Source organism: Chroicocephalus ridibundus, chromosome Z, assembly GCF_963924245.1.
Source record: "Chroicocephalus ridibundus chromosome Z, bChrRid1.1, whole genome shotgun sequence".
NCBI lineage: Eukaryota > Metazoa > Chordata > Aves > Charadriiformes > Laridae > Chroicocephalus > Chroicocephalus ridibundus.
In genome coordinates, this window is record NC_086316.1 from 22,170,190 (window position 1) to 22,196,787 (window position 26,598).

Sequence of the window (26,598 nt, forward strand, 5' to 3'; positions counted from 1 at the left end):
CCCAAGAGCTGTGGCATTGTATTTGGTCTGGCTGGGATGGAGTTAACATTCCCCACTGCAATCCACATTGATCTGGGCTTTCTGTTTGTAACTAGAAGGGTGCAGATGCCACCCCAGTTTTTGGACTACTGCTGACCAGTACTCGCACAGCATCAGGGCTGTCTCTCCAATACTCCCCCCTAAAGGCCACTGGGCTGGTGTGGGCCAGAGGTTGGGATGGCACACAAATGCGACAGCTGACCAAAGGGATATTCCCATCACCAGCATATCCTGTCTTAGATGGGTTCTGCTCCATACAGGGAATTAAGTAATGACCTAGCCAAGCTGAACGCTCTGTACCACAGTACCACAACTTGATGCCTGAACGCTGCAGGTGCTTAGAGCCAGAACTAGCCAAGCCTAGCTCTGCTCCAATACCTGAAATACCTCTGCACATGGTTTCCAAGGCATCTTTGTAAAGTCCTCAGGCACTTTTGTAAAGTGCCTCAGTTTGTGGCAAACAATAACATAGATTGACCACCCAGAAACTGGTGAAATAGCAAACAGTACCTGAATTACACTATGACCAGAGCCACCTTGTTAAAACGCTTGCTGAAAACAGGTGTTTGCTGTGGAGCAATCCCTGACCAGTTACCAGTTTGCTGATCCTAATAACAGAAACCATGAAAGGGCTGACAGTCACCAAAGAAAAGCAAATACAAACATGTTCTAGAAAACACACTTTTTTTCTCTTACATCCACTAGTGAAGGACAAGACAAAGAAGACTTTGAAACACTGCTGTGGAGGGAATGCTTTTACAAGCCATTTCAGGTAGCAATGTGTGAGAACAATCCTCCTTAATTTATGCTGATGGCTATTTTCAGGTTTTGAAATGTTCTCCTTTACTTGTTAATTCCTATTCAGCAAATACAAAGAAATCAAACGTAAGCACAGTCATAAAACATAAAGAGGAAAAATATATCAGGAAAGTGCTCCTAAAAACATCAATTAGGCAATAAAATGTCTTCAGCTTAGGCCATTTGGTTAGCATCTGTGAACACTTTTGTGTTCTGCAGCTGGGAAAACACCAGTTCGTAAAATCTCTTTAGCTAGCAAAGCCACTGCATGAATAGATTATTTCTATTCTGCAGAAATGTTAATTGGAAACTCCTTAAAAGTTTGATTGGTATATATGAGTGAAAAACAAGATCCTGAGAGTCCCAAAAATCTATTGAATAATGTGAAACTCTTTATGACCATGTGACCCAGCTTCTGGATGCGGGGAAGGCTGTGGACGTTGTCTATCTGGACTTTGATAAGGCCTTTGACACCGTCCCCCACAGCATTCTCCTGGAGAAGCTGGTGAATCATGACATAGACAAGTGTACTCTTTGCTGGGTTAAAAACTGGCTGGATGGCCGTGCCCAGAGAGTTGTGATTAATGGGGTGAAATACTCTTGGCGGCCGGTCACCAGTGGTGTCCCTCAGGGGGCCAGTTTTGGGGCTGGTTTTGTTTAATATCTTTATCAATGATCTGGATGAGGAGATTGAGTGCACCCTCAGTAAATCTGCAGACGACACCAAACTGGGTGGGAGTGTTGATCTGCTTGAGGGTAGGAAGGCTCTACAGAGGGACCTGGACAGGCTGGATCGATGGGCCAAGGCCAATTGTATGAGGTTTAATAAGGCCAAGTGCCAGGTCCTGCATTTCGGTCACAACAACCTCAAGCAACGCTACAGGCTTGGGGAAGAGTGGCTGGAAAGCTGCCCAGCCGAAAAGGACCTGGGGGTGCTGCTGGACGGCCAGCTTAACATGAGCCAGCAGTGTGCCCAGGTGGCCAAGAAGGCCAACAGCATTCTGGCTTGCATCAGGAATAGCGTGGCCAGCAGGAGCAGGGAAGTGATGGTGCCTCTGTACTCGGCACTGGTGAGGCCTCACCTCGAGTCCTGTGTTCAGTTCTGGGCCCCTCTGTGCAAGAGGGACATTGAAGTGCTGGAGCGGGTCCAGAAGAGAGCTACCAGGCTGGTGAGGGGTCTGGAGACCAGGTCATATGAGGAGAGGCTGAGGGAGCCGGGCATGTTTAGCTTGGAGAAGAGGAGGCTGAGGGGAGACCTCATTGCCCTCTACAACTACCTGAAAGGAGGTTGGAGAGAGGTGGGTGCTGGCCTCTTCTCCCAGGTGAATAATGACAGGACCAGAGGAAATGGTCTGAAGCTGCAGCAGGGGGGGGTTAGATTAGATATTAGGAAGAATTACTTTACTGAAAGAGTGGTCAGGCCCTGGAACAGCCTGCCCAGGGAGGTGGTTGAGTCACCATCCCTACATGTATTTAAGAAACGTCTAGATTTGGCACTTCAGGGCATGCTCTAGTGGCAGAGATTGTAGGGGTTGTTTGCTTGGGGTTTTTTTTGTGTGTGTATGGTTGGACTTGATGATCTCAAAGGTCCTTTCCAACCATGAAGACTCTATGATTTCATGATTTTCTGTCAGGATAATGACAATATAGTCTGGTCTTCCTGAAGGAAGCCATCAATACAAAACCTTAAATTCCAACATAAATGAAACCGGAGACAGTAACAAGCGTGCTCCACGAGTTGAGAAAGGAAAAAAAAAAAGTGTCAAATCATATATGCAAGACAGTTAATCAGCCATAGCCAGACAACAACCACGCATGGCTCTTCCCAATGACCACCAGCCACTGGGGGAAGAGCAGGACATAGTGCTACCCCACAGCAAGCACCACTTGCTGCCATACATGTGATGGATCCCCATAGGCAGGGCTCCCCGGCGGCCCACAGCTCAGGCCAGTGCTGCCCACCGGGCCTTCAGCATGTCACTCTGTCGGGACACCTGCTTGTTACACCCAGACTGTGGCCCCGGCTCTTCAAGCCACCTCTTAGGATTTAGAACAACGCCGGAGAATAGCCTGGGCCCTCTTGAGGCCGCTGTCTTCTCCAAACGCTCACCGCCTCAAGCGCACTCTGGGGAGAACCTTCCGCAGCTGCCGGCAGTCTGGACAGCACCTTCCCCCTCCAAGACGGCGGCACCTCTCACAAAGGCACCGCTTGTCTCAGGCATACGCGGGGCAGACCCTCTGCGTAAAACTCCTCATTCTTTCTGTCGAAATCCCAGGAATTCGGGAGGCTTAAACCGCCGGCGCACGGGCCGCCCCTCAGCGCCGCCGCCGCCAACATGGCTGCCCTGGCAACGGCCGTCGCTGCGGCGGCCGCCGGGCAGCAACAGGTAAAGGCCGGAGCGCGGCGCGGAGCCGCTGCCCAACCCTCCGGCGGGGGCAGCCCCTCTCTGCGGGGAGCCCACCTCAGCAGGCAGCCCCTCTCTGAGGGGACGCCCTCTCTGCAGGGACCTCCTCTCTGAGAGAAGCCCTTCTCTGACGGGACCCCATCTCTGGGGGCAGCCCCTCTCTGAGGGGAGCCCCTCTCTTCAGGCCCACCGGGCGGCAGCCGCTGAGGAGTTCCAACCTCGTACGAGGTGTAGGGATAAAGGTTAAAAAGAAACGTGTAAGAAGCAGTGCGGGTTTGCCGGGCTGGCTGCAAAATGGTAGCTTCATAACCTGAACGGGGGATTCCATCATCGGCGTTCCTAGCAGTGGTTACGTTAAGGATGTTCAGGGTTGCTATCACTAAGCATTGGCACTTTGCAAGGGACATTAAGCGCATTTCGGAAGTTAAGCTAGTGCTTTTCTTGAACGAGATGAAATGGGGGTAATCTGCCTAGTGTAGATTACCTGCTTATGGTCAGGTAGGGAGTAACTCTGACTCATCAGACTGATTGCCATCAGCAGCAAGGCAGTTGCCTTGATTTAGTATTGCAGTGCGGTGAGCTGCCTCCGTTACAGCAAGCTGATGTTGCAGTCTTTCAATTTTTCTGTTGAAGAATACATTTTTTTGTACAGTCATCAGCTTGCTGTCACTCATTGCTCCAGTTTTATACCTGTGTGACTTAAAAATATTTAAAGTGTGCCAGTATAAAACTGAAGTAATGCTGTTACTCTGCACTGTGGTGTTGTCTGCTTTAAAATAATGAATGAACATTTTAAAAAGAAATATTGGTTTTTTAATAGTATTTTATTTTATTACATACAGAATGACAGCTGTTCCAGTACTGCAGGTGCTGGTCGACAATTTCAGAACTGGAAGATGAAGGATGAACAATCTAAGAAAGCTGAATTCATAAGAACTGCAGAAAAGCTAAAAACCCAGTAAGTTAAGCACATCATAAATATATTTTCATGATGTTCTGGAGGTAATATAACTGAAGGTTCAAGGCAAGAATTTATGGTAGTGAAACCTCTAGGCTACGATTCCCTTTCCAGGAGCTCTGGCAGATTATTGTGGCTGTTAAAATAGTTCAGGATAGGCTCGTGAGCTCCAAGTATACTGTTGCTGTAATTACTATTTGGACTTTGGTCAGTCATCTTCTTTGGATGACTAGATGCAGGAAAAAGAAAGTGCACGTGGCATAGTTGAGTTTTCAGTTTTACCACTCAGCTGTGCTTAGCCTTCTAAGAACCTAAAGCCCTTAAGACATACCAACAAAAGGGGAATTGCGGCAGCATTACAACAGCTTCCTCAGAGGAGATTGAAAGCACTTTATCTAGAATATCCAGGCCACTGCTGTGGAAAATGGGGGTTCACAACATCTCAGGCACAGATGTGATTTAAATCTGTTTCCTCACATCTTGAGTAAATGCTGTAACAACCACACTGGCAGTTGAAAGAACAGGAAGGTTTCTTCTTGCACGAATGAGCTTTAGTAGACAGAGCTGATGCAGCCACACGGATGAAAGAGAGGTTTGTAGTTGTGAATCCTGAAGGAACAGTGACACTTAAGTCTCACAGGAGTGTTTATGCTGTCTGACTGAATCAGCTCTTCCTTGGTTGTTCTGGATCCTCAGTTATGGCTCAAAAATTGACTGCTGGGTAATGTAGATGTTCCCAAGCAGCTCCAAACAAGGCATGCCATTTAACTCTGGCACACTGTCCTTCTGTAGTTGTTGTGCTCTAAAGGCTTCTAGTGCACTGTGTGGGGAGATTTGGTACTTGGGTCTGGTCTGTGAATTCTAGTGGACAGCAAAGCATTTAAACTGTGAACCATAAACTGCACTATATAGGAGTTTGAACCATGTAGCAACAATAGTCTGCTGAAGAACTAAGCTGCTGCCAAGAGACAGGCTTTCTTGGGCTGTCAGTAGTGTTGCTTAGCATTGAGAATCCTACCAGATGTTTCTGTACCTTAGTAAGAAGGCAAAAGTCATAAAACTCTCTGTACTGTACATAATGCATAGTTTAAGTTATTTAAATGCTAATGAACTTGAATTTGAATCTTCAGTTACAGTAGCACTATTGCTAGTGTTAAGGCTGAGAGCATGTACTTGTTTTGTTTGTGCTGGAGCTCCATCTATGTGTGCAACTGCATTAATACAGCCTGACTCTGTCCCTGCGCTTTCCAATGAAAATTCTCATGAGGCTCCCTGATAGTGAGCATACAGATAAAATTTCAGGCTATTTCAGTGTGTGGACCACTGCCTGTCGGCAAGGTAGTTTCCTTCTTAACGCATTTCTCTTGTTCAAGTTCTTGCATTACTTCAGTGTGTAGTCTTATAACTGCAGAAAGATTTTCCTTGAAAACAGCTGTAGGAACAAACCAGTGATTTGTATAAAATCTAAGACAGTCCTGTTGACGCATCCTCAGCTGGATTCTAACCTTTGAAAGTCTTGGGGCTTTGCTAAGTATTTGTGTCTTACTCAGTGTGGCAACCTTTTTTTCCAGGCTTGCAAATACAGAAAAAGACAAAAATGGACATCTTTACAATAGGAAGAGTGATTTCAGGGTAGAATACAGCATACTAGAGGAACTGGAACGTACCATGACTGTCAGCAGGAAAACTGAAAGTAAGTGGGATTTTATTTGGGTTTTTTGTTTGTCCTTTTTTTTTAACTCTACTGTTGTTTATTTAAACAGGAAATACTACTGTTGTTTGTTTGTTCCCACAAAAACATGCAGTCCAGGTCTTGGCTGCAGGGAGTGACAGAGCTTTTTGCTGGTAAAGGATGGCAGTAGTGAGAACAGCTGTGTGAGGTGTGACCAGGTGGACGATCTGCTCAGCCTGGTGGCAGAGCTACAAGTAGAAAGAAAGTAGAAAGGTTAAGGAGCATCAGGGAGTCCAAGAAAGAGATAGAGTAGTGAAGCCATACTCTGCCTTCCCTGAGACAGAAACGGAATAATCACCAGGAAAAACCCAAGATCAAGGGGATCTTGTATCCTGCCCCCCATACCCCGACAGGCTGAAGGCTTAAATGAGAGGAGTGAATGGAGGCAAGTAGCAAACCCCCTCCTTGCCCACCTTGCCTTCCCAAGTGCCTCTGTAGAACAGGTACAAGGCTCTGGATGTAGAAAGACAGTGGATGATGATGTGGATGACAGTCCATCTTCACCAGAGGTGCTGCCAAGGCCTACTCCCTGTATCACAACCACCTCCACAAGGAAGAAAAGATGGGTTATAGTTGTAGGTGACTCCCTTCTGAGGGGAACAGAGGGTCTGATATGCCAGTCTGACCCTCCTCTTAGGGAAGTGTGCTGCCTCCCTGGGGCCTGGGTTAAGGGCATCACTAGGAAACTTCCTAGCCTGGTACAGCCCTTGGACTGTTACCCATTGTTACCCTTCCACGTGGGTGGTGATGAAGCTGCAGGGACAGGGGAGCAGAACAGAGCTGGTAGATCTTGAAGGATGCTTCCCACAGAGTGCAAGAGCTCTCAATCCCCAGGTGTAAGAGATCGGGAAAGGAGGGCAAGAGACCATCATGGCTGAGTCAAGACCTGTTGGTCAAACTAAAGGGCAACAGAGAGATGCAGAGGCAGTGGAAGCAGGGCCAGATATCCTGGGAAGAGTATAGGGACACTGCCTGGTTGTGTAGAGATGGGGTCAGGAAGGCCAAGGCGCAGCTAGAGCTGAACTTGGCAAGGGGTACAAAGAATAATAAAAAAGGATTCTACAGGTATGTCAGCCAGAAAAGGAAGGTCAAAGAAAGCTTACTCCCCTGATGAGCAAGACTGGCGAACTGGTAACAACAGACGAGAAGGCTGAGGTCCTCAACAACTTTTTTGCCCGAGTCTTCCCTGGCAACCTCTCTCCCCACACCATTCCAGTGGTCAGGGACTGGGGGGAAAAAAAATCCCCCCACAAGTCAGGGACTGGGGAAAAAAAAATCCTTCCTACTGTAAGAGAAGATCAGGTTCAGGACCACCTGAGGATTGGTGACATGTGGTGTCCCTTGGGGGTCCGTGTTTGGACCAGTACTAGTCAATATCTTCATCAATGACATAGTGGGATCGAGTGCACCCTCACCAAGTTTGCTGATGACACCAAGCTGAGTGGTGCAGTGGTGAGGGATGGGATGTCAACCAGAGAGACCCGGACAGGCTCAAGAAGTGTGTCCATGTGAACCTCATGAGGTTCAACAAGGCCAAGGGCAGGGTCCTGCACCGGGGTCAGGCGACCCCCTGTATCAATACAAACCGGGGGATGAAGGGATTGAGAGTAGCCCTGCTGAGAAGGACTTAGGGGTGTTCGTGGATGAAAAGTTGGACATGAGCCAACTGTATGTATGTTTGCAGCCCAGAAAGCCTACTGTATCCTGGTCTGCATCAAAAGAAGGGTGGCCAGCAGCTCGAGGGAGGTGATTCTGCCCCTTTACTCCACTCTGGTGAGACCCCCACCTGGAGTACTGCGTTCAGCTCTGGACCACTAAGCACAGGAAAGACATGGACCTGTTGGAGTGGGTCCAGCGGAGGGCCATGAAAATGATGAGAAGGCTAGAGCGCCTCTGCTATAAAGAAAAGCTGAGAGTTGGGATTGTTCAGCCTGGAGAAGAGAAGGCTTCAGGGAGACCTTATTGTGACCTTTCAGTACTTAAAGGAGGCTCATAAGAAAGATGGGGACAGGCTTTTTAGCAGGACCTGTTGCAGTAGAACAAGGGGTAATGGCTTTAAAGTAAAAGAAGGAAGGTTTGGACTAGATACAAGGAAGAAACTTTTTACAATGAGGTCGGTGAAACACTAGAACAGGTTGCCCAGAGAGGTGGTAGATGCCCCATCCGTGGAAACGTTCAAGGTCAGATTGGATGGAGCTCTGAGCATGTCTCAGCTCATTGCAGGGGAGGTTGGACTAGATAACCTTCAAAGGTCCCTTCCAACCCAAACTATTCTATGATTCTAAGTGGTTCAGTAATCAGTAGTACAAAGAGATTAGTTTAGATGGAATGTGGACACTGATACAAGTGTGGTATTTCAGCATGTGTACTGATTATAAAGAAGACTCTACAATTCACTTGCAAAATTCAGTAGCATAAACATTTTAAACCTTCTGTGTTATTAACAGTTTTCTTTTAATCTTGAATGTAGCAGACAAAACCTTTGGTGGAAAGTTACTGGTTTAGAAACCTGGAATCCATTTTGCGTGTGTATTGCAAAATCTAATGTAGTCTAGCTAAGGTACAATAAATACATATTTACCACAACATAAGTTTTTCACACACTGATTGCTGCCTTTCAATATATTTCTAAACAGTTCTGTGTCTGCATTTTTCAAATTCTTGGATAATGAATTCTTAGTTTAAATAGTGCTGTGAGATGGTACACAGTCTGTCCTACAATATCTGTTCCACTTATGCATTAATGAAATACTTCAGGAAAAAAAGTGACTCCCTGATCACAGTACCTAGATTCTTTCAAAAGTAATCAAATAAATCATGCTATGCTTCTGATATAGAAGATCAAAACAAAATAAGTCCAAGAAGGGAAAGGACCCATAAAGACAACTAAAAATATGCTCACCTTACAAATTTGGATGTGTTTTAATGTTTGTCTTCTAATTAAGGAAATATCATACCCTTTACATCTTGCAATCCTTAAGAAATTTAAATATTTCTGAGGAATGACTAAGCCAAAACGTTCAGAAAATTTTCCAGGATAAAAAGGGCGCATGGAAGTATGGATGGAGATATTGTTGTGAGATAATAAAGAGGATAAAGATGAGAGGTGTAAGGCGCTACTTGTGAAGGAGTGTTACAGTATGATCTTTTAGGGTGTGTACTAGAACCCCCAAACTTGCCATTTTCTATGTTCAGGTCTTTCAGTATGACCTATGTGCTTTTACACTTTCTGTGGTCTCAGCAGGAACTAGTAGGGTCATGTCTTAGCTACATTTTGTTACATTTAACTCTTGGACTCTGTTTCCCTTCCTTAACCCAAATCTTTTAGGATAGAAGATACAACTCCTTAGTGCCTAAGATGTATCCAGAACTTCATTCTCCTCAGAATTGTATTTATGGACTGATGAGGAGCCATGTGGTAACAAAGCAAATAAGCGGATGCATGCTTGGAGTACGTGAAAACACCGATTCTACTTTAGTTAACACAGCAAATAAGTAAATCTTGTTGAAGTAGTACTGTGCTTACCAAGTTTCATTGCTGAGTTCCATTGCGCTTCATTGCTGAGTGTTTTGACGCCTAGGTCAAAGTCTCCCTCAAAATTCTAGAGGAGGTTTCATCTGCATAGGCAATATTCTCCAAACTCTGGACACCTGATTAAAGGTTTGGGGGAAAAAAAAACCAAACAAACAGCCTCAAACTGATAGGTAGGACTGTCCTGTTGACCCCTTTAAAAATAGGAGCTACTAATTTAAAATCTGTTAACACTGTGTGGGGCAATACATGGCCCATGCAGTTACAGTCGTGTTAAAATGCTTAGTATTATGGCAGTTTCTTATGATAAAACAGAATTTGTGTCCCTGCTTAGATGAAATTGCCAGTTTATTTTGCACACTTTATTGCTTTTGTTCTTGTATTGAATTTAATGTGTAAAGAAACTGTTAGAACTATCAGCAGTTTATTTTAACAGAAGCAAAACTCCTGCAGCAGCTATCAAAAATACAAAATAATGTGAAGAGACTTCAGCGACAATTAAAAGATGTGAAGCCTACACCAGAATGTAAGTCGTGATAACAGATTTAAAAACATTTTCCTCTATAGACAGGTTTCCTGCACAGTTGGGCTTGTGATTCTTCTGCAGACTTGGAATATTCTTTCTCCAGTCTGTTTGCTTTTGCAGGAATCTGGGAAGAGAAGAATATAAAAATGTAAGAAATGGTGAAAGATGGTGCCGTTCTGCATGGAAACAGAGAAACTGTCTCTGTCTTAGAAGTGGTGTGGGTTTGTTTCTTTTCTGTATGTAACTCTTTGGCTTAGTAAAATTAGTATTCTAGTACCTTTCATCTGGTAAGAGGTCACAGGGTAGGGTCTCCAGGTAACTCATTTTTGGTTGTACACATGCCCTTAAGGGTAAATTGGAATATTCTGTGGAAAATGCTGAAACAACTCATTCATTTGGATATTTAGAAACTTTTGGGAAATAGGCACTGAAAGAACCGTTCTTCTGTGATACTCTGCTGCCTCGTGTGAAGCTCTGGCTGAAGACTTCCTATTAGATGAGAGCCAGATGCACCTCACTTCATTTATTCAGTGTCTGTTCTATAAAAAATGCATTATCTTCTTAAACTGTCTGCAAAGATAACAAGAACTAACAAGGCATGAAAGCTGAACTAAGAGTGTACATACAGATATACATATATATATACAGATATAACTGTACCAATTTAGTTTATTATTTTTTAAAGCCAGGTTAGTTAAACTATGCGTTCAACATGTGTCCACAGAGATGTTGAGCTGATTTAAAACAGATTCTAAAACTTTTTTCTACCATTGCAAAATAGATCTTCTCTAGACGGCTTCTTGCTGTCATTCTCCATATCAGGACTATAGCATGGTGACTGTACAGAATAAAGTCTTACTTTGATGTTTCTTTGTCAGCTTTGTGAAAGTAGTGACCTGTAGGTTAAATAGGGTTGCTACAGCCTGGTATAAATCAAAGATTTGAGTGTACTTCTTAAGTCATTAATTGCATTGTTATAAAAAACAAATGTGGAAGCTTTTTAGGATAAGGCTGGCTTTGTAAATTGGTTGAAGGTTACTCAGAATGAGACTTGTTTAATGGAAATAAACATTTACGCTGGGATTTGGATCCAGTTAGCTAAATCACTGTGAAATCACACCTTTTGAATAAACGAGAGTCTCTCTTTTAAGGCTGTTTGAGATGGAAATGCATACTTTTTTGTACAGGGAAATAAAAGCGTCCCAGAGGTCTCTGCAAGTGGCTACATTTCTGGGTAGTGCTGAATTACTGGTAAATACTGTAGACTTCTTAAATGATATGCTCTTTTCTTCTTTTCCTTTTTAGTTGTTGACAAGCTCAAGGAAATGATGGAAGAAGTTGAAAATGCAATCAATGCTTTTAAAGAGGAACAGAGACAAATGTATGTTTATACATGCTTCAGCTACAAGAAAATGTGCTTTCATAAGACACAGTGAAAACTTTGCATTAATCAAGTAAACAATTCTTTTGATTTACTCCTTTGGTAGTGATTCCTGTGGTATGTAAGTCAAAACTCAAGCTATCAACCTTAGAAGCTTGATAAGCAGCCTTTTAGAGAGGCTGTTTATATAGCTGTTGCAGTGATACAATGTAATAATCATTTCCCTATGAAAAGGCTTTTCAGAGAAAGGCTGCAGAAGAGATTAGATTGTGGGTTTTTTGTTCTTGCTATTGTTTTGTTTTTTAAGTGGGTGGGTTTTTTACTTCCCTTTCTCTCTGCTGGTGTCAGGAGGGGATTGAGTTAGTTGTTAGTTGAGTGCCATAAACACTTTCAGTAAAAGGGTAACAAATCTGATTGTGTAGTGCTTTATTATGGGATCATTACAACCGTACTGTCATCTGTGTTACCATTTCAGTTTTAATCTTTGAAGAATAGCTTTTCTGTGGTATTGAACAATTCCAAAATTCATTTTCAGTGAATGAACAATGAATACTGGACTTATTTTCTTACATTTCAGTGTTCTCTTTTCAGATACGAACAGCTTTTGAAGGAGGAAAAAACCGCCATTAATGAGCTCAGTGTCTTTGAGAGAAAAGTGGAACTGTGGGCGTTAGGCAGCTCAACAATGGAAAAAGCTTTGAAATTACCATCAGCCAGGATCTCAGTTGATAAAACACTGGAAAATCATCTACCTGAAGAAGTAGTAGAGTTTGAAAGATTTCTTCAGCGAACAGGAGGGAGGCAAGGAGGCTGGGATGATTATGATCATCAAAATTTTCTGAAAGTATGGACAAAACACAGAGGAAGGCTGTCTTACATGGATGAAGCCCTTGAGTATCTCTGTGGTAGAACAAAAGAAGATATTGAACAGCATTGCAAATGGTATCAAGAGTTTCTAATTTTAAACGAACGAAAGAAAGAGGTAAAATAACCCTCTAGGGCTTTTAAGGCTTAAGAAAAAGTACTTATTTTTAAAATGCATGCATTTCTTATTTTTGTATTTGCGCCTCTGGTGGTAGTGCTAGGTGGATTTCTGTTACAGCTCATGGTATCTAACTTTAGCATCCTCAACTTTCCAAAAATACTTGTCTTAAAGAATTACCAATAAGAATAGACCTAACGACACACTGAAGTGGGCTGCTGAGACGAGCGAGGGAAACAAGCAGTCGACTCAATATGAGTGATAAAGCAAGCTTCAGCTTTATTGCAGCTTCATCAGACTTTTATACTCTTATACTTAAATATGCCTATTTGTCTTACAACTATTGGCTGTGCGCTAAAGATTACATTATTCATCATACTCCTACATGCAGTTTCTTGGGTCCAGGTTTGTTCCTGTTCTCTCACAGTCTACTTTCTCAAAGTTGTTTATCTGACTTAAGGAAGGTCAGCACGGCCTTCAGCATCTTTCTTATCAGCGTGACTCGGAATTCTCCATGCAGGCAGGCATAACTTACTTCTGACAGTCCTGCATGGTGCCGTGCCTGTTCTCATATAGCCATTCCTCAACAGGCTGCGTATTGTCAAAGTATATTAAAAATGCTTTTGATGGCAGTGGTCCAGCAAGTTAGATGCCAATCCCAGAGCAGTAAGTAAGATCCTATCTGAAATTGCAGTACTTGTTACATCTGTCCCTAAGAGTGTCTGTCCCACCATATAGGCAATATACCTATGCCATACTGACATAGAAAATTACAATTCCTTCAAGAACTATCCATCCAAGTAATAAAAGATATGCTGACATAAAAACCAAATTATAAAACCATAGGTGAAATTGTTAATTTGAAGAAAAAAATTAAGACCTGAAATATGTTTGCATTAAAAAAAGCATATTACACCAGCATTCATAACTACCCAAAGTTAATATGAATGACATAATTTAAATAATTTTAGCAGGCACATATTAAACCTGCCTGTGTGACCCATAAAATAGAAAAACAAAATTGTGAGAAAGCAGATATAGGTGCTTCTTTGCCTTAAGTTTTGCCTTTAGTAGACTTCTAATTCCTATCTGCAGTTTGTATCCTCAGAACATATGTTTTCATCAGACCAAATCAATGGGAATGCGTAAAATTGTAATGAAAACTTGTTTGTTTTTTTTTTTTTTATTTCCTGATGTTCTCTTGCAGTCAATTAAGCAGTGGAAAGAAAAGCAGCAGCAAGAAAAAGAAGGAAACTTGAAGGAGAAAGAGAAAGCAGAAAAAATGCTCAACGAAGAATGGCTACAGCGTGAAGAAGCACAGAAGCAAAAAGCAGAAGAAAGAAAAAAACAACAATCAGTAATTGAAGCATGGAAGAAACAGAAAGCAATAGCATTTGCAATGGAACAAGCATCGCAATTAAAACTAGAAGAAGAGAAGGAGAAAAAACAAGGAAAAGAACGCCAGCGCCAACTCCATATGAAGTTACTGTTGGAAAGCTATACCTTGCAGAAGAAAGAGAAGAATGAACTTGAAAAGCTTGAAAACAAGAACAGAGAGGAAGCTGAAAAGGAGGAAAGGAAAAGAATTGCTGCAGAAGAAATTACTAAGTTTCAAGGGCGTGTGCGTAATTACATCTCCAGTTATGCATGTTGTTGTTTTAAATTCGCCTAGTTTCTCCTACAATATAATGTTAAACACTTTTAAAAATCCATGTTTCATTCATTTAAATCTATTTTGATTCACTATAAATAACAGGATCTGTTACATACAAGAAACAGTATGAAACTTTATTTTAGATAAAGATGTTCCTTTTCCTCAGTATCTAAATTCTATGGGATTATTCAACCCCGTATTTCTTTCTACATATGGAAGTAGTTTTATTTACTTCAATGTGAAAATGTTTGGGAAAAACAGCCTGGGCTCTGTTGCACTCTGTGCTATAGAAAACATCAGGAGAGTTGATCGTTGTATGCAGATACGAAATAAAAAGAGATGTTTGAAGATCCTGCAGGTTTCAGTAGCTGTAAGGTTAAGTCAGATCCCTCATCAATGTAAATCTCATTACTGGAGAACTGATAATTGTTTTCAGAGTTAGAAGAGGCTTAGCTGAGAAGTAAAATTACTGAACAGAAGGTTGCTTCTGTTCTACCTTAAACCAGGACAACACTAAAGTTCATTTTTATAAACAGAGATTAAACTACTACAGTCCATTTTTTTCAAAACTGCGTAACTATAATTTGTGTGTGCAGGACAAGCTATAGCAATTATCTACCTGGTGTAACTTTATTCTGTACTATGACAAAATAATTTTTAAACAAAAAAAAATTAACTGTGAAAAAGCTACATATACACTTTCATACAATTTGTTTCACTTCCAAAGAAAAGTTTGCTTTTCCATTTGTTGTATGTTTCAGGATCTACATAAACTGGAGCTAAGGATTCTACAGAAACAAGCTAAAGAATTAAAGAAAGGAGAAAAAGAAAAAAGGTTGGCAAAGTTAAGAGAGAAGGTAATTTACCATTTTTTTTCCTTGTAATCAGAGGTGTTTGCAGCTTGGTTGTTTAAACCACCTTTTTCCTCAGTGATCTAAAAAGCAATTATTTTTATGTACCTAGATGGTTGTAAAGGAAAAAAGAAATTTAAATAGTTACCATGCTTGTTATCAGGAAACAAAAATACAGCAGGTATAGTTGTTCTTTTGTTTAAAATAAATTTTTAAAAAGTGCAAGAGAGATTTAATCTTCTGGCAATACTTGTTCTGGGCAAAGCCTGTAACTTGCACAAATACGCTGCAATGTAGGTGGGGTTTTTCCTAATTTTTAAATGGTTTTCTACCCTTGGTTAAATAAGGAGGCCGTCTGTCAGAAGAGTTTTGGGAACATTGTCTGGGTTTTGAGGCTTTAGCCTTTTAAATTACTTGATTTTGTGTTTCTGCTGTTGCCTGTGATAGTGTGGAGGGAGAAGTCCCTTTCTGGCTGTCCAGCCACATTCCATTTACTCTGCAGCTATTCATACAATGAAGATCTAATGAATGGACACAATTCATTCTGTCATCAGTGAAAAAGAACAATTTTTTATGTTCTTTTGTTTGATTCCGAGGTGGAGATTCGTGTCACCAGTGACCGCAGACGTACCAAGGGCTGGGAGGAATGCACGAAAGGGATGGCACCAGCAGCCTCTGAAACATTTCTACCTGTTCCCAGTAGGTGAGGGGAGAGTGATGGGATGCGCAGCCGTGACAAAAAATAGTTACCTATGAGTGCATTGTGCTTTTTTGCCCTGTTTTTAGAGCTGCCCCAGCCTGGAGACAACAGCCGTAGATGAGCACCTGTCGCAGGATGACGACTGCCTCGCCTGCACAATGGCCAGCTGTCCTCAGGACTTGTCACAAAATTCGCTTGACACGATCATAGAATCATAGAATCTTCATGATTGGAGAGGACCTTTGAGATCATCAAGTCCAACCATACACACAAAAAAAAACCCCCAAGCAAACAACCCCTACAATCTCTGCCACTAGAGCATGCCCTGAAGTGCCAAATCTAGACGTTTCTTAAATACATGTAGGGATGGTGACTCAACCACCTCCCTGGGCAGGCTGTTCCAGGGCCTGACCACTCTTTCAGTAAAGTAATTCTTCCTAATATCTAATCTAACCCCCCCCCTGCTGCAGCTTCAGACCATTTCCTCTGGTCCTGTCATTATTCACCTGGGAGAAGAGGCCAGCACCCACCTCTCTCCAACCTCCTTTCAGGTAGTTGTAGAGGGCAATGAGGTCTCCCCTCAGCCTCCTCTTCTCCAAGCTAAACATGCCCAGCTCCCTCAGCCTCTCCTCACATGACCTGGTCTCCAGACCCCTCACCAGCCTGGTAGCTCTCCTCTGGACACGCTCCAGCACTTCAATGTCCCTCTTGTACAGAGGGGCCCAGAACTGAACACAGGACTCGAGGAGAGGCCTCACCAGTGCCGAGTACAGAGGCACCATCACTTCCCTGCTCCTGCTGGCCACGCTATTCCTGATGCAAGCCAGAATGCTGTTGGCCTTCTTGGCCACCTGGGCACACTGCTGGCTCATGTGAAGCTGGCCGTCCAGCAGCACCCCCAGGTCCTTTTCGGCTGGGCAGCTTTCCAGCCACTCTTCCCCAAGCCTGTAGCGTTGCTTGAGGTTGTTGTGACCGAAATGCAGGACCTGGCACTTGGCCTTATTAAACCTCATACAGTTGGCCTTGGCCCATCGATCCAGCCTGTCCAGGTCCCTCTGTAGAGCCTTCGTACCCTCAAGCAGATCAACACTCCCACCCAGTTTGGTGTCGTCTGCAGATTTACTGAGGGTGCACTCAATCTCCTCATCCAGATCATTGATAAAGATATTAAACAATGATGTGTACTACCCTTGTATTTTGTGAATGACGGATTTAAAACGTCACTTGCGTCAGACCGGCGGGCTCTGAGTGACGGCACATCTTTCCCTTTGCCTTCAGAACTCCCTTCCCGGCAGGCTGACACCCGCTGGCGGCCACGCACGGCGCCGGCAGCGACACACGTCGCGACCACCGACCCTCCTCCTCCCCCGGGACCGCGACCGGGGCGGGGACCGGTCTGCCGTCACGTCCCGTCGCGGGGCGTGTCCGGCGTCGCGTGTGATGTAGTCGGTGCGCGCCGGGGCCGGGAGGCGGCAACATGGCGGAAGCGGCGCCGCAGCTGCCGTGTTTGGGGGAGCCGGAGCCGGAGCCGGAGCCAGAGCCGGAGCCAGAGCCAGAGCCGCAGCCGGAGCCGGCGCCTCAGCCGCAGTCGCAGCCGGAGCCGGCGCCTCAGCCGCAGCCGGCGCCGCAGCCGGAGCCGCAGCCGGAGCCGCTGGAGTTCCTGCGGGAGCGGCATGTGCGGTTCTTCCAGCGCTGCCTCCAGATCCTGCCCGAGCGCTACTCGTCCCTGGAGACCAGCAGGTAGCGGGGCCGGGGTCCTCCCACCGCTGAGGGGCGGTAGGTGGGCCGGACCGGGGGTCCCCCCCTTGGGATGGGGGCCGGGGTCGTGGCGCTGCTCGCCCTCGGGCCGTGCGGTGGGAAGGCCGGACAGACCCTGTTGCCTTTCGCCCGGCGCCCGTCTCGGGGAGGCGGCGGCTCTTCCCTCCGCGGCGTTGCGGGGAAATGCCTCCCGGAGGGCTGCCCGGCCTCCCCCGGCTGTGGGCAGGCTGCGGGACCGCACCGGGCGGGCGGCAGTGCCCGAAAGGAGAGCGCTCCCTGCGGTCTGCCCGGCAGCAGGCGGCCGGCAAAAAATACGAGTTGGGTGTAAGGGTTTATTCTGTGCTGGCGTAAACTCCCCCATATCCACGAGGGAAGACTTGTTTAGGCTTTTAATCTATTTCCAGTCTTGCGCTTCACTCTCTTAATCCTCACTGCGAGCCAGGGAGTATTAAAATAAGTGACTTAAACCTTTTGTAGCAGCATGCCGAAGACTCTTGGTGGTGTAACAGGAATAGTTTAAATCTTCATTAGCTAGTATAAAAGTTAAAATACTACTGAAATACATTCCTCACTTTGAATTAGAGGGACGTTTGTCCCCATAATGGCTTCAGAATGCATTTACTTCAGATTCTTAGAGCCTTCATGTAAGGTAGTCAGTTGCATCTGGGGCACAAGGGGATCAATAATTTGATCGTCAAGCTGCACTTGAGAAAAACTTGGAGACATGTAGAGGGTTCAATCTTTTACTCAACCAATATAATCATTAGATGCTTTCACTTTGTAATCTCCTGCAGGTCATGCTGTGAGGAATGCTTAATTTGTTTGATCAAGTCTTCCTGCTAAATCAAGTTTCTTTTTCAGTTGAGAGTACAAATGCTTGGCAAAAATGTGTGAGGACTAGTATGGATAGTGCTGACCTCCGTGTGGAATAACACATAACTTTATATTAAAAAGGAAAGTTAAAAAATTTTATTTCAGATGTAAATCATTTATTCATTAAGAATTAGCAAATATTTCGGTGTACGTCATCAGTTATTTTAAATGACAGCAAGAGGAAGCCTAGGCATGCCGTACTTTTAACTCTTTCTAGGCATTAAAGTTACAATAACGTGTATGGATGCATTAGAATCATAACACAAAGGGCTAAGCTCGGCCACACGGACATGGAGGAAGGCTAAAGAAATGGGGTTTGTTCAGCCTCGACAGGGGGAGATCAGATCAGTCTTCCAATACAGAGAAGCAAGTTACAAAGAAAGATGGAGGTGCACCCTTCACAAGGGAGCAGGGTGACAGGGCAGGAGGCTATGGGAATGAGTTGCTTCAGGCAAAGTTGTCCGGATGTAGAAAAAATGTTCTTCACCATTGGAGCAGTTAACTACAAATAGGTTGCCCAACGAAGCACTGGAGTCACCCTTGAAGACTTGGCTTGTCGAGGTCCTGGGTCATCTCGCTTAAGGCTTTGCATTCTGCAGAAGGTGGGACCAGTGATCTCCAGAGACCCTTAGCGACCTAAACATTTTTGTTCTGTGATTTACATTGCCAAGCTGTCGCAGGTTGCCACTGAGCTGAAACGGACACTCTAGTTTACATGGGGTCTTCCCCAATTTTACTGAGTAATGCTAATAATAACGCTAATTGTTTTGAGAACTCTTGAGAAATTAATGAGCTGTCTGAACTTAAATTTAATGTGTGGTCATCGTAGCCACAACACATTAAACAGCCAGTGCGGTGTGTTGTACATAATGGCGGTGCAACACTGAAAATACAGTTTTCTGAAAATTGGAACTGCCAGTTTGGAACTATTTCTGGATGCCTTAGTTTTTGGCTGATGAGCAAAGTCTAAACCTTCAATTAGAATAAAAATTGTGGTCATCTATTCATGCATTTTTTGAAGTCATGCTTTTTTTACTGAGACAGAGGTTTTTTCATTTCTCTTACACTGTTTTTTTAGATCAGTGTTCTGCAGATGTACTTACATGTCTGTTAACAAATTCTAAATGGGATTGAACCGTAAATGTTTCTTCCCTGGTTTGACCTTTAGGGTACTAAGTTTGCCTCTTAGACAATTTTCAAGGTCACTGAGTTCAGCAAGCCTCCTGAGCTGGTACTTCTGCAGAAAGAAGTGCTGTTACCCTTTTATTCTTAACCATTCTTGTTCCTACATTTGTGGTGTTCCATGGCTAATTACATATGGAAACTCAACTAAACGAAGAACAGGCTTGTAAAAAAAAATAATAAATCATCAGTGAGTTAGTTTTGGTTCACGGCACTGCAACAGAAACAACTGCATTTTCCACACAGCACTGGTGCTTTTTAACCGAAGCTGCAGTTTGTCAAACACTAAAGGAGTAGGTACAATGATAAATCTGTTTTCACATTATTTGCTCAACTTACTGGCTCAGAGCCTTCGTAGTTATTTTTGTCTTTAGTTACTGTATGCAGCATCAGCAACGGTAGTTTTTAAGCAATCTGGTTGATAGTGTTTCATACGTGGTCAGTCAGTACTGTGAGGTTTTGCAGGAGAATGTAACTCTCCTCGTCTCTGAAGTCTTTCAGATTGTGGTACTTCAGGGTGCTCTTTAGGCAGTTAATGGTGCTCTTCATGGGGCTCTATTCAGGTGCATGCTCATTCAGTTTTTCGAATCAGTCACTTTAGAAATGTTTTCTGAATTCTGCTGAGAAACTGGAGTCTTTGTCCATGTCTGAAGATGAAGAGTTATGAATCTGTCATCAGAAATGTGTTTACTTGCTTGTCTTGGGGGCGGGGGGAACTAAGACAAGTGATACGTGTTTTGTAAGCTTTCAGTAGGTCAGTTAACAGATAAATTTCAGCTGTAAACTTTCATGGTTTACTTCCTAAATTAATACACATGCAGTAAGGTAGTAGAAGGCATCAAGAAAAGATGCAGGGAAAGTGATGCCAAACTTGGGGGCTTGTCTTTCAAAGGGCTACCCTGTGTGGAAATTGCTGTACGTGAAGTTTTTATGCTATGTGTCAGCTGAGGTGCTGCTAAGAGTTGTCTTTGTTAGTCTCAGAACATGTATCTGTTAATTTTCTGTGAGGCAGGATGGCATACGGAATAACAATTCAGTATTTAGATGGCTGTATCAGGACCTGTCTATGTCCCGTGGTGCCACATGTTCTTGCACATCATATGTGAATTCCAATACACTGCACAGGCTGTTCCTTAATCATGCTGGTACTAATAACGCAGACAATCTGCGCTAAATAAGTAAACTGAAACTTAACTATATGTAAGAACACTTTTTACGTTCATTTATCTGATATATGTATTTTTAAGTATAGTCCGTCATGTATGTACAGCCTTGTGGTTTTGGGCCTAGTTTGCAACAGTTTCTAGTGCTGGAGTTCATATGTTGTTTCTGCCTCATTGGAGGTAGCTTAGCTGTGTAACATAGTGTCAAAAGGTCTTGAAGTAGTTACAGTAAAAGATTGTCAAACTTTGTGAAAATCAGAAAATATATGCACGGTTTCAAAGAAATAGTTTAGTGTAACAGAACAGTAAATTCCTTGGTTTTTTTATAAAAGTAGTGGTTTTGCTTGAAATAGTGTGCTGTTATCCAGAGTCAGATTTTGGGTTACACAGATTTGATCAGTGGCAAAAGTTGATGTAAGCCTTGAAGTGTTGATTTTACACTTTGAAAGACAATTTTTTAGTCATCAGATGGCTTAAAAGATACTCTTGTTCCACACAGAAATACCTTTGTGTGCAACAAACTTTTTTTGTCTCTATCTACTCAAAAACTTTATTTGTAATAATAATAGTAGAGAGACATATTAAAATCCAATGATTAGAGCAAGTTTAAACTTTATTTTGGCCGTGAATACTTGCTGTGATGGAGCTGTACACTATTCCATGCTTGATATTTTTTTTTTTTTTTTTTTTTGTGAGGACTTTAGAGTTGCATGGAGGGATTATTTTTGAAGGAGTGTTCATGTTCAATATTCAAGCAGATCATAGATTAAACCCTCTTTTTTGTAAGAGCGGTATGAAAGGAAATGCAAAAGCTGAGGGTCCAAGTAAAATCAAGTAACTTCATCCTAAGTCACCATTATTCAACTGAGCTGTGACCACTGCTTGTGCTACGTAATCTTAAATGATAACAGTTTTGAAGCAGAAGTTGTTGACTTAAATTCGGCTTGTGAATGGCTACACGATGATTGTAGCAGCCGGTCAGCCCACTGGTAGGAATGTCACCCTTTGAGGCCGTGCCATTTTATTGACATCAGTGTCTGCTGCATCATTTGGCTACTGTGTTTTAATTAGAAGATTTCTTCTGGATGCATGTTTTGGGCTGACTCACATCACCATTTTTCTTTGGTCTTACTGTTTGTGGTTCTGATGCAGAACCACAGGCAGACATTAAGTGGCTGTAGAGGCTTCTGTCCACATCTGTCTCCTCATCTTCAGAGGTGCCTACTACTGATGACCAAGGTGGTTCAGCAGCTTGTGAGGTAACTGCAAATTATAACTTAGTCTCCTAAGGAAAGCTGGCATTAACTTTTGGTTTTCCTTAGTATGCTGAACTAGCTTCTGCCTGTGTAGCAGCTCTTTCACAATCCATCATTGTATCTCGTGAAAGGAGAGCAGGAATTTCTAGAAGGACAGGCAGATGCAAGTGTGGGTGGCAAAATATACATCCAGCTAATTTTAATCAGTGTCAGAACATCCAAGGTACCATTACATATACATTTTCTCTCATAGAAAGCTATCTCAAGTTCCTAGCCCAGTGCAGTTGCTTTGGTGCTTTGTCAGAGCAAGTAATGCAACTGAGGAGCCATGCTGTAAGCTAGGTGACTGCAATGATTTGAGGCAAAACCAAAAAACCTCAAAAAAGGTTTTGGTTAATGGGTATGGTAGCAGGTATTTATGGAAGGAAACAAACTGTGGGCAAGAAAGACATTTGGCATGCTAGATACTGCACTCCTTTATTTTATACTTAGATTTGACGTGCTTAATTTTAAATGTTTAATTAAGTTAGTCATCAAACCTCCTTTATACCAAAGGACAAGAAATGAAGACCTCTAGATGGTAATTCTTCCTGTATGCCTCTTTATACATTGATTGATTACAAAGGAGGCCTTGCTGTTTGACTCCTAACTTCTAAGCGTCTGAAATTGGGTTTGGGACACAATGACAGACAGCTTACTGCAGTTCTGGGTTACCTTGCGCTTACTGCGTATTTAGGGGATTGTTCATGTAAGAATTTATCACAGAGAACTAGTGTTCCGTATGTTAATAACCTAGTTTACTTTCTAGTGTGTTTTTTCAGGTAATCAGGCCCTTAGGTTAATGTCTGAATTGGCGTATCATTACTATATAAAAGGAGGGGTGGCTTATTTGAAAAGCCTTGTTGAGACAGAGAAATGTTTACAGCACAAAGAATATAATTTTGTCTCGTAGATAAATTTCATGTTTTCTGAGCTAAGCTCTATGTGTTGCACCACTGTCAAAGGCTGAGAATTCATGGATATTTCTGTTTCTGCAACCGTTTGTTAATTTTCCCATGATATTTTTGGTGGGAAGTGTAAGTCTTATCTTTTTCTTTTAGGTTGACAATTGCATTTTTCGCGCTCTCTGGTCTGGATATGTTGGATTCCTTAGATGTGGTGAACAAAGATGATATAATAGAATGGATTTATTCCCTGCAGGTCCTTCCCACAGAAGACAGTGAGTGATTTTTTTAGTTTTTTTTATTGGTATTAACATCTTTACTTTTGCCTTTTTTTCACCTGGGGAATAGTGGATGGCTCTTGGTTTTTGTAAAATACAAAGTTAACCTTCCTGAAGTGCTGTCCTGATAATTTCAGATGGCAATATCCAGCAAATCCTAGAAATAGTCCCTCTAAAGAAATAAAGGTAGAAAAAGTGATTAGTTTGGCTCTTTTATGTATACAAGGTGAAGCTGTGAAACTAATTTGAAGATAAGACAGTATAGAATAGTAATGAAGTTGCATCTTTAAGCATCTTGGAGGAATGTTTCACCTAGTTCTAAAAGAAATTCATATGTTATATGTATTACAAGTCTAATAGTGATTATTATTGACTTCCATTAATTGTAGCTATGCCAGGAGCTCTGAGCACAGGTGTGGTTATTTGGTATAACTTTTGGAAAATGGGAGGTGCAAGGTTAAGAAGCAAAAGGGATAAACACAGTTCCTGCTTTAAAATGAAAAATCTGTTCCTTAGATCTGCGAGTATTAAATTTACCTAAGGTTTTTAGGAGTAATGCTGTTGCTGCATCCCAGCTGTCCTCAGATTGGAAGGTGCATAGCAGATCCAGGCTGGGGAGAGTGCACATGGGAAGCATCCCTTTCCTGCTGACTTGGCAGAAGTCATGGAGGTTCTGTTTCTGTGTGCCAGGTGGTATTGGCAATTTTTTCCGTGTCAGTGCAGGTAAATGGCTAATAGCAGTCGAGGAGGTGGAAGGGAGGGAGGGAGATGTGGGCGAGGAGGCACTGGTGTTGTATGACAGGAGGTGCTGGCATGTTGAGTGCTGGTGTGGGATTAGCCCCAGGCTGGTCTCTAGAGAAGAGATAATTCCAGTGCCCATCTGTAAAATCATGAACATACTTTGTATGTTGGATAGCTGTAGAAAGAAAATGGTACTTCTTTATAATATCTAGTCTAATTATATTAGACTAGATATTATTAGACTATTAGACTGCAAATTAGGTCTCTTTCCTCAAAGCGGTTCTATAAAATAAAACCAGTATTATGAAGTAAGCATATGAAAGTCAAGATTGCTGATGCTTGATTTTTACAGTAGTAAAAAGATCCCTTTTCTTACTCTGGCAATTTACAAACCATCAGGTCCACCCCAGGCATTAGCTCTAATAGATTTGTTTTTTCTTGTGTTGTACTCCCGACTGATTATGGAAGATTAGGCGTTTGGATCACATAATTATTCCCACAGTGTTTTTAATGCTGGGAATGTTCCGGTCCCTTAGCATTAAAATATTTCTAGGGTTTACATGCTTTGTTTTTAGGAATTGCACACTTCCTGGTTTTTATTCCAGTTTTCATGAGTGTAGTCTGAAAGAACAGTGGAGTTTGCAAGAAGAGAGATTAAAAGAGGCATCTTCTGTTTGTCTTTGATAGCATGCAGTAATTCTCAATAAGGCTTTTTTCTACCTAGCCAATGTTTGCAATAGTCTCATTGCCAAGAGCTTCCTAGAGAGGGCAGTATAAATCTCAGCATGCAGGTGTGCAGGCTAACAGTCAGGGCGTAGCTGAGATGTACTCTGCCTTTTTCTAGCTATCATCCCATCATAAGATTACAGGACAGTAGTTTTGCAGAGAATGCTTTTGACAGTGTATCCTGTGCTTTTAGGTAATAAATCTCTGCTTTTTACTGGAAGAACAAACTTCCCTCCAATCCTGCATTTTTATATCACATTGTGAGAACTCTGTTGTTCTTAAGCTCTCTTGCTTTTGGCAATAACACTACTCTATCTGGTCACTTAATCCCCAAAACTTCAACATTGTTTATATTCCACTTTTACTTCATCTAATGGACAACAAATTATGTAAAATGTAAATGATACCAATAGCAGCAAGTTGGATACTGCATTACTAAATGTTCAGAAAGGAATGTATACCTTCCCGTGATGTCTACTTGTAATAAAATGCATTGATTTTTCTAATTTTTAATCCTGGGTGTGCAGTATTTGTTAACTGGCAGCCTCCCAGCAGTATAGCTCTGACTCCCTCTTTTGGCTTTTTGGAAGAAGTGGCATCTTTACTCTGCTTTTAAAGAAAAATTCTATTGCAACTTCTTTGACATGCATGCTGATAAATCCCTCTTTCCTTGGAAAACTGATTTTCAGATGTTTATAGTATAATGCTGTTTTATTACGTAGTGTCTGGAATGGTGAATTCCAGTAATCTTGCCTTAATTAACTGCATTGTACTCTATAAGTCTTCATTACTTTTGGCTCTGGGGCTGAAAGCCTATTTAAAACTTACATTTTAAATTGGAATATATTGTTACAGAATCTTGGTTCTCTCTTTTTGATCGCATTACTGGCTTTAGGCTTATTCCTAAAATGAGCAAAATGAGAATTCCTGTCATTCTTATCAGAAAAATAAAAATCTATTTAAAACTTACATTTTAAATTGGAATATATTATTACAGAATCTTGGTTCTTTCTTTTTGATTGCATTACTGGTTTTAGGCTTATTCCTAAAATGAGCAAAATGAAAATTCCTGTCATTCTTATCAGAAAAATAAATTTCTCTGCTGATCATGTTTGTCTCTCCAAAGCTTCCATATCCATAGCATTTTAGTTCATTTTTATTTAAACCAGTTTTTTAAGATGGCAAATTCAAATTATTTTGAGACCTACTGCTCCCTTACTGTCGTTTTTCCAATGGACAGGAGGCAGAACAGTTGATGCTCTGCAAACTCAGTATCTGTTCATTTTTATCAATAACTGTTCTAGTAAGTATACTGGCTGTGCTAGAATTCATTTTTTCCATGTGGCCCACATGCTGCTGTGTTTTGTTTTTGTGACTAAAACAGCATTGGTAAGACACCAGTGTTTCAGCTATTGCTGAGCAGTGCCTGCACAGTGTCAAGGCTGTCTCTTTTTCCTCTGCACCCCTTCTGCCCCAGCAGATGCAGCCAGGGGATGCAGCTAGGACACCATACCATCTCACACCATGTTCAGCAGGAAAAGCTTGGAGAAAGTAGGAAAAAGGGGGTGATGGTTGAGGTTGTGGCATTTTTCTTCTTGAGTAACCCTTAGATGTGCTTCTGGGAAGTGGCTAAGCACCTGCCTGGTTGATGGGAAGTAGTGAATGAATCCCTCCTTTGCTTTGCTTGTGCCCACAGCTTTTGCTTCACCTATCAAACTGTTTCTGTTTCAATCTGTGAGTCTTCTCTCCTTCTCTCTGTTTTCTTGCCCTCCCATGGGAGGGGGAAGCGAGTGGGCACTTACCTGCTGGTCAGCCCACTACAACGGGGTGTTACAGAACCTGATAGAAAATTCAGAATTCGGTGATTTAGAATACTACTTAGAGTCTCACAATAACATACTGTGATAGTTTTAGGTAACATGCTTACATTTATTGATATGTGATATGTCTGGATAATGAAAGCTTCAGTTCAGAGGTTTGTAGCCTTTGAAAACAAATATATTCTCTGTGAGCCTAATGGAAGCTAGGATTAAGGTCTGTTAGGATAAGATTCTTCTGTGGGTTTTCTTGCAGGTTACATTACAACACAGTTCAGCACTTCTGAAAGATAGTGAATCCA

General features: G+C 42.5%; 2 protein-coding genes and 1 long non-coding RNA gene across 5 annotated transcripts in view; 2 read left to right on the plus strand and 1 right to left on the minus strand.

The window, feature by feature from the left end:
• The first annotated feature begins 3,094 nt into the window (after positions 1 to 3,094).
• Positions 3,095 to 16,062, plus strand: CCDC112 (coiled-coil domain containing 112). Its single transcript, XM_063320383.1, has 10 exons — positions 3,095 to 3,224; positions 4,085 to 4,200; positions 5,772 to 5,893; positions 9,901 to 9,990; positions 11,296 to 11,371; positions 11,963 to 12,353; positions 13,561 to 13,974; positions 14,769 to 14,864; positions 15,455 to 15,557; positions 15,645 to 16,062. The coding sequence occupies exons 1-10, from the start codon at positions 3,174 to 3,176 to the stop codon at positions 15,677 to 15,679; spliced, it is 1,494 nt and encodes a 497-aa protein (XP_063176453.1). The 5' UTR covers positions 3,095 to 3,173; the 3' UTR covers positions 15,680 to 16,062.
• LOC134508573 (uncharacterized) lies at positions 9,954 to 16,953 on the minus strand. Its single transcript, XR_010069089.1, has 4 exons — positions 16,747 to 16,953; positions 14,874 to 14,966; positions 12,124 to 12,271; positions 9,954 to 10,114 (listed from the first exon to the last, which is right to left on the minus strand). It is a non-coding gene; the product is annotated as an uncharacterized LOC134508573 (long non-coding RNA).
• A 23-nt stretch (positions 16,954 to 16,976) lies between these two features.
• The window catches only part of PGGT1B (protein geranylgeranyltransferase type I subunit beta), a 39,585-nt gene continuing 29,963 nt past the window's right edge, over positions 16,977 to 26,598 (plus strand). The window contains exons 1-2 of one of the 3 annotated variants that reach the window (XM_063320385.1): positions 16,977 to 17,298; positions 22,891 to 23,009. In XM_063320385.1, coding sequence (XP_063176455.1) covers positions 17,036 to 17,298; positions 22,891 to 23,009 — 382 coding nt within the window. In that variant the 5' untranslated portion in view covers positions 16,977 to 17,035. The remainder of the gene's footprint in view (positions 17,299 to 22,890; positions 23,010 to 26,598) is intronic. The other 2 variants (XM_063320386.1, XM_063320384.1) reach the window with 2 other exon arrangements.

Bases quoted from the DNA above. Each gene is read 5' to 3' on its own strand.
- CCDC112 (XM_063320383.1), top strand. From the start codon at position 3,174: ATGGCTGCCCTGGCAACGGCCGTCGCTGCGGCGGCCGCCGGGCAGCAA. The intron at 4,201-5,771 runs GTAAGTTAAGCA...CTTTTTTTCCAG, and splicing joins GCAGAAAAGCTAAAAACCCA to GCTTGCAAATACAGAAAAAG. The intron at 5,894-9,900 runs GTAAGTGGGATT...TTATTTTAACAG, and splicing joins TGTCAGCAGGAAAACTGAAA to AAGCAAAACTCCTGCAGCAG.